At 39.5% G+C, this 8,055-nt stretch overlaps 1 protein-coding gene across 1 annotated transcript in view; it reads left to right on the top strand.

The window, feature by feature from the left end:
• The window catches only part of Myo3a (myosin IIIA), a 192,198-nt gene that overhangs the window by 148,626 nt on the left and 35,517 nt on the right, over positions 1-8,055 (top strand). Inside the window, exons 26-27 of the mRNA XM_028764933.1 lie at positions 5,235-5,346; positions 7,721-7,883. Coding sequence (XP_028620766.1) covers positions 5,235-5,346; positions 7,721-7,883 — 275 coding nt within the window. The remainder of the gene's footprint in view (positions 1-5,234; positions 5,347-7,720; positions 7,884-8,055) is intronic.

Below are 8,055 nucleotides of genomic sequence, written 5' to 3'. Positions count from 1 at the left end.
AGAAGAAGAAGAAGAAGAAGAAGAAGAAGAAGAAGAAGAAGAAGAAGAAGAAGGAAAGAAGAAAAGAAGGAAAAGAAGGAGAAGAAAGCTGTACCATGCTTTCTTTTACATGGCCTATGTAACTGTTGGCAGGCTATCACTGTGACAAATACAGGAAAGAAGCAACTTGATGAAGGGGACATTTGCCTGGGCTGATGGGCTCAGTGGTTTCACTCTGTGGTCAGCTGGCTATGTTGCTTTTAGACCTGTGGCAAGATAGAAGCTTCAAGGTAGGAAGGAGTGGTGGAAGAAAACTGCAGTTGTTCTTGCAGCCAGGAAGTAGAGGGATACTGAGAGAAAGAGGATGAAAGAAAGAGACAAGAATAATACACCCTTCAGATGCAGGGATGTGCCTTCAAGTAGCTCCTTCCTCCAGTGAGACCCCACCTCCTACCAGCCCATCAGCAATCACACTGACAAGTTAGTATCCTTGCGATCCAGTCACCCCTCAGCAGCAGCACTACACCAGGCACAGAACAACCTTCAACACCTGTGCCTTTGGGGGACACTTCCTACCCAACCTGTAACACTGTCTAAGATCAATCGATACTCAGTGTAATGAAAATTATTTATGATGATTCTCTTCTTTTTCAGCCATTCATCATAGCTTTAAAAAAATACAAAAAAGGAAATAAAGGCAGTTTTTAGAATGTTCTGAAATTAAGAATACACTACCACTTTTTCATAATATATCTAAAAAATTTATTTATATTCTGGATTTTATATTAAAGCGTTTTCATAGACAATTAAGGTCAAATGTATAGATTTAAATTTTAGAGTTCAGAAATAAAATTGAATTGACTTCACTTTCCATAGCTCAGGCTCAAATTTGTATCTAAAGGAGAAATCTTAAAACATTGAAATTTTTACTACCCAGTAGATAAATAGTCAGTTCTGTCCATGAACATACATAATCTAAAAATCTAATCTTTTTAATTTTGAGGTTAAACTTAAAATTTGATTTATTAGCATATATTTTATGTGTCATGAGAAAAGTACACCTTTCTTAAATGTGTATATATATATACAACAGAGAGATTCTTACAACAACACGTGTGTGTGTGTGTGTGTGTGTGTGTGTGTGTGTGTGTGTGTGGTGATGATGGTGGTGGTGGTGGTGGTGGTGGTGGTGGTGTAAGAATTTCTCGGGAGTAAGCACTCTGACATCATCAAGAGTAGAAGAGAGGCCACGTATTCACCAGTGGACAGAACCCAGGACTTAGACCTCCTGAAAGACTTCAGTTCATATCCAGTTTACATTTTATGTTATGAAACCACAAATTAGGACAATCAACTGAGTGGGACTTTCCCAGAAATGCAGCGTATCTGGCAGTCAGCTTGGGGGTCTTGTTTTTTTAAAGACATATGACAGGTGTAAGCTTTTTCAGTCAGGTTGCCAACGGTAACAACTGTTGTTTCATCTATTCAGATATCTCTTTGGGTCATTCTGCTGCTGGTAGCTACTGGAGTCATGCTTAGCAATAAGCAGTAAATCACTTTTTAAGTAAATCACTAAATAAATCAATAAATCTGTGTCTGAGTTAGGGTTTTACTGCTATGAACAGACACCATGACTAAGGCAACTCGTATAAGGACAACATTTAATCAAGGCTGGCTTATAGGTAGGTTCAGAGGTTCAGTCCCTTATCATCAAGGTGGGAGCATGGCAGCCCCTGGGCAGGAACAGTGCAGGAAGAGCTGAGACTTCTACATCTACATCTGAGGACTGCTGGCAGAATACTGGCTTCCAAACAGCTAGGAGTAGGGTCTGAAAGCCCATGCCCACAGTGACACACCTATTCCAACAAAGCCATGCCTCCAAATAGTGCCACTTCCTGGTCCAAACATGTACAAACCATAACAACCAGTATCTACTAATTGGTCTTTTCTACCTTATTCTACTTAATACAGTAATATTATTAATATATGTATGCTAAGCCACTGTGCTAAGAGCTATAGGGACAGTTTCAAACTGGCTTATTTTGTAATTGGCAATCTGGTTAGGATTATCAGAGCCAAAGACGTGGGAAGTTAACAAGCGACACAATTTAGAAAATGACAAGTCTAAGAGACTGGTGTGCACAATGCAAGAGTCTACAGGGTGAAAAACTTTTAAAATGTCAAGATCAGGAATCACAAAGCAGGATCTGCCAGAGGATGCAGTTAGTAGGGAAGACAGGAAGTAAGGTTTTATACAGGACAGCTGTAATGGCTTACCAGGTTATGTATTCAAGCAAAACTGCTTACCTCATGGGAGTAGAAAGTGAAAAAGAATTAGAAAGGAAGCTATTGGTGTCACAATAAAATGGTATGCCAAAAAACGTTGGATTTGGTATGCCAAAAATGGATTTGGATTAAGTTGAATTGAAAGAGTAGGCATCAGTGAGGTAACGAAAGAGGAAATGAGACAACCGTTTGGGTTAAAAAGTCTGAGCTTTGCGCTTTCAAAATATCCATGGTTTTATACTATAGACCACAAGGAAAACTAAATCCACTGTGTTGGTGATGCTTTAGTTACAGGTAAGTTATTTATTTAGAAATTAAGAAGTAAGAATTAGCTGGGCAGTGGCAGTACATGCCTTTGATCCCAGGACTCAGGAGGCAGAAGCTTTGGATCTCAGAGAGTTCAAGGGCACCCTGGTCTATGGAGTGAGTTCCAGGACAGCCAAGGCTACACAGAGAAACCCTGTCTTGAGGGGAAAAAAAAACAGAATTTCTTATGTTTCAAAGCCCCATGATACTATAGAATAGCAAATTACTATTGGATAAATATGAAAGAAAGGATAAAAGCTATGGATATAGTGGGGGATAAAATGAATCTCTGTTCTAAATCACAGCAAGTTCCAGAAATAAAAGATAAAGCTTTTCTCTGTCATTGTTTTGAAAGCTGTCACCCAACTCAGCATAGACTGTTCAGAAGGCAGAACAATTTAGAAAGGTCCCCTGAAGCTCTCGGTAGGATTTCATAGCCTCTGGCACTAACACTCCTCTGATGGAAAACTCTCCAGACCTTTTCCTCAGTGATTACAGATAGGCTTTTCTGCTTTACAACAAGAAAACAACCCTAAGGGAATATGGTTCCAGTTCCACTCAGCCAATGGGTTGGGGGACACGCTGCTAGGGAAGGGAAATGCCAGGAGCTTGACTATCTTTATTCTATGCGCAGCCATCGGGTGCTGGGCATTAGGAAAGCACAGAGCACTGCACTGTGGGGTGGGAAATGCAGTCTAAGATGTAGTGCAGCCAAAGTTGGGATTCACTGTCTCCCTGGAGCACCTAGTCACTGCTAGGGTGCTGCACAGATGAGTGGAATGAGGATTGAGGGGTCCATGGGCCGGGACCTTTGGGAGCCTTTGAGCTGAGGACAGCGACTAGCTCTGGCTTAGCTCATTGGAGATTGTCCTTAGCTTGGTGGCAATTGCCCGGAAGTTTAGAGAGGCCTTCTATGGGAGACTTAGGCTTTGATTCTGTAGGCAAAGGCCTTCTCCATGCTATCCACAGCAGTTCTCAGTGGAAGAGACAGTCCATGTTTATCCATACCATTTATTAACTGTTCATCATGGAAAATGGATACACACCAAATTCTCAGGGTAGATCACAGACTAAATACCTTTTGCAGGAAGAAATGTCCAGAAAGGGAAGCTTATTTGGCTAAACCCTCTAGACACCTCACTAGCATGAAGTATTCTGTTCTGGGCTACGTGACCAATGTGGGGTGGGGGGAGTGGGACACATGTTCCCGGCCAGGAATCTGACAAGGAGCAGTGAGGCACCTACTGTCTCAGTTGAGTACCCAAGTGTCAGGGTCTCAGACCCATTCTACCTTACCAAGTTTCCTGGTACTGTCTCACAAGGGAAGGAGCCCAGTATGATCTTACTTTGCACAAGATACTAGGCATGTTTATCAGCTTTCCACCCATCATAATGAACCACCTGAAATAGCCAACTGATAAAGATAAAAGGTCGATTCAGGCTTCCAGTCAGTTTGTTGTCTCCATAACTTTAGGCCTACAGTTGCACGTCACAGTCACATGTTGAAACAAAGCAAGGTGCCTCATGGGATGCGGGGAATTAAGAGAAACGGAAAGGAAGAGGACGGTGGTCCCAATAATCTCTTTAAGGGTACATCCCCAGAAAACTGAAGACCTCCCACTGGATCTCGGGATTCCTACAGTCATCCAAAAGCTCTTCCATAGAACAGGTCTTTAACACATGGGCCATCAGAGACACATAAGCTCTAAACTATAGCAGTCTTACTATTTTTGTTTTTTCCAAAATGAACTCTGGCCTCAGATCCAGAGAAAGTAGGTCCATTTCATAGTGATATCTATTCACAATCATTTTGCTCACAATCTCTTGAGCATAGCTCATTGATGGCAGGATAGTATAGTAGGTTCTAGTTTGCTTTCTGTTGCTGTGATAAAACACTGCCAAAAAAACAACTTGGGAAAGAAAGGCTTATTTTACCCTATAGGTTACAGTCCATTATTGAGGCAAGTAAAGGCAGGAACTCAAGGCAGGAGCTTGAAGGGAGAACCAACAGAAGAACACTGTTTAATGGTGTATTTCCTAGGTTCACATTCAGCTAGCTTTCTTATTTAGCCTAGGCCCACCTGCCTAGGGAATGATACCACTCACAGTGGCCCTTCTTATATAGATTAGCAATCAGAAAATGCCCTGCAGACATGCACATATGCAAATATGATGCAGGCACTTCTTCAAATGCCTTCATCAAGAGAAGATTTTCTCTTCTCAGATATATCAAGTTGACAACCCAATTTAGCCATCCCAGTACCCATGCTAGAAAGTCAAACTCAGCTTAAACCCCAATCCTGTCATTTATTAAATATTCATCCTCGATGTGATTTAAGTTCTGCAAGCCTCTGTAGCATGACTTTCTAGTGATCTGCACACACAAATCAAAAACATTCTACTTCCATGTGCTTATGAGTATTATCCAAGTTCCTATATATGAAGTACATGAACCAAACAGAGAGCAACCACAGGTGTGAAACTACAGAAGACGCTCGGTTTGTATCTATCTCACTTTGCTGTCATTCTGGGGATTATATAAGAGAGCCAAGCATTAAATCTGGGAATTTCATCCCTTCAACATGACAGAGCTGCTGGGTGGTTACCACTGCTGAGATGTTAGACCACTACACAAACCAATCAGCCATTTTTATCATTTTCAGGTATTATGTTCTCTGCTACAAATCGAGTGAAGAGCCCCCAGTGAGTCCAGACACCTGTGCTACCATTCTGGAAAAAGCTGGTCTTGATAATTGGGCTCTTGGAAAAACAAAAGTAATGTTTTCATTTAATTTTGATGGGGAAATGATGATTGTATTTATAGGAGTTGTAACATTTTACTATGGTTGAAACTATTATGAGTTTTGTTAGAAAATATGTAAAAATGGGGATGAAACTTATAATTCACAAAGCCTTCTTCAATGAAGATAAAAACACGTTTGAACTTTACAAAGCTCAGGCCCAGCTGCCTAGGAATGACACTGCCCACAGTAGGCTAGGCCTTTTCTATCAGTTAAAAATCAAAAGAATGCTCTACAGATATGTCCATAGGCAAACCTAACACAAAAAGTATGAGAAATTTTTACTTCGATGATTTATTCAAAAGAAAAATCCCAATGACACTGGCAGTAAACATATTTAATTTCAAATGGTATTGAAGGCAAACTGATTTGCTTTTCTATGGAACGGACCAGGGTCTCACTGTGTATCCCTCACTGGCCTGGAACTAAATTTATAGTCCTGGCTGGCCTTGAACTCACAGAGACACACTACCTTCTGCCCCTAGTACTGAGATTAAAGACATGCACTGCCATGACCAGCCATCACTTTATCTGTTACCACTTCTAAGCAGTCAGAAAGCTAGTATAAAGATGAGAATGGAATTCCTGCTTCTCTCTTCTTTTTTGAATTCTCACTTGGGTATCTATTATAAACTTGAAATTTATCTCAAGTAGAATATCTAGCATCATCATTAGACTCACTGTGTATTTGAGTACTGGTGCATATATTATTAACTTTGAGAGGGTATTTAACCCCCTGGAGAACAAAATTTTATAAATAAAAACATCATCTTGAATATTGAAAAAGAATACATTGGACCTGGCACATATGCTGAGAACATCTTGAGGTAGGATAGTTGTCAGTACATTTTAAATGTATCTTGGAAATATATCAGATATCTCCAAGACAGGATGGAGAAATGACAACGAATAACTACTGTCAGCCACCTCATCGGGACCAAAATAGACATTTGCAAAGAAATCTGAGTATTGTGTCTTAGGCATAGAAAGAGGGGAAAGAAATTTATGATGTTCAGAGGATGTATTATCCATGTGACAGTTTAAGGGGTTTCTCTGATCATCAGTAACACTTTGATATTTGATAAAGGAGAATTCAAGGTGCTTGGAGGATATATATTTTATTCAGTCCATTTTCTTTTAAATTCTCACAAGAATGAACTCTGTCAGGCTAAGGCCTAATCATTTATGGTCAGAAATGCATGTGTGACTTCAAATGGAGTTTTAACTTATAAAATGGCCCTTTGCCTGCCCGTTCTGCATGATATTTAAGTAGCATTTTAAAGCTATTTGTATTTTTCCACTTCACCTTTCCAACTCATTAACATGGATAAAAGTGTTTAATATAAGAACATTCCTAATGCTATGCAAAAAAAATGATGACCTTTTTAAACACACCGAATTTTAAATGAATTGTCAACAACAGAATGGACTAAATATATTAACATCTAGAATCCTGCAGAAATTAAAATTGAATTCAATCAAAATCTGTAATGCCAAACTGTTTGCTTGTGATATCATGCCCCCATGTGAATGACATGCTGAGAGAGTTCTACAGTCAAGGTTACCAGATCTTATGATCCAGCTATAACATTTGGTTTTAAGTAATTTTCTTGTTGGGCACAATGAACTCTTTGTGGTAATCTTTGTTGATGAATTTATCCAGTAAAAAAAAAGAAAGATATTCCTTTAAGAGTTAGGTGAAGCTAAAAATCTTAGGTGTGCAAAATGCCTTTGGTCTTGAGGCTCCTGCCTTGCCCAGGTTCAAGTTAACTATAGAACGATTTGAAGTCAACCTGTGTTTCGTCTTTTGAGAAAGTTGTTGATCCCGCTGAGACCCTGTCTCGCCTTATTTTCCCCACTGACAATGCTTTGACAGTCCCCTGTCATATTCATCTTTGTAACCCCAGCAGATAAAGAAATCCAATGTTTTATAAATCATTTGATGAATGAATAATTTGTGAATGAATTGCCCTTTCTTTAATTTACAGATAAATTTGTATGTTTTTTTTTAATTTGGGAAACACCATTGTCTTTAAAATGTTTTAAGTATAAAAATGAGATTCACTCAGAATGTATGATGATAACTATTTGCTAGCAAGAGCTCAGAAAGCCCCATTCGTATTATCGGATCCAGAGGACCTCAGAGTTTGCCAGGTCTACCTTTTGTTTCCTTCTCCAAAACAATCTTTCTTTAAGCCTCAAAATCTAAGCAACAGCAAAGCCCAAGAAGCAAGTAATGTCTCCCACAACCCAAAGAGGGTCAACATGCAATCGATTCTTTAAGCGTAATACATGGCCACTATACTTGTGTGCCATCATCTTACTGTACTTTATTTCATTCTCCTAAGGTGTTCCTTAAATATTATCATGTGGAACAGTTGAATCTAATGCGAAAGGAAGCCATTGACAAGCTTGTTTTGATTCAAGCCAGTGTCAGAGCATTCTTGGGTGCAAGAAGATACCAAGAACTACAGCAGAAGAGGAAGAATAGTGCTGTAATAATACAGTCAGGTAATCACCAGGCTGATGTTGCAATGTAAAAACCATACCTGGGTCTTTACGTATGGTCATAAATCAAATCTAGTACTTTTTACTCACAGACCTCCAGTTCTCATGTGGCCTTTATTCCCATGCTACTCTAAATTAGATTGTTACTCCCATGCTACTCTAAATTAGATTGTTA

This window comes from Grammomys surdaster, unplaced genomic scaffold, assembly GCF_004785775.1.
Source record: "Grammomys surdaster isolate TR1022 unplaced genomic scaffold, NIH_TR_1.0 146, whole genome shotgun sequence".
Lineage (NCBI taxonomy): Eukaryota > Metazoa > Chordata > Mammalia > Rodentia > Muridae > Grammomys > Grammomys surdaster.
The sequence above is the reverse complement of the archived record's forward strand: the minus strand, read 5'-3'. Positions and strand labels throughout refer to the sequence as shown.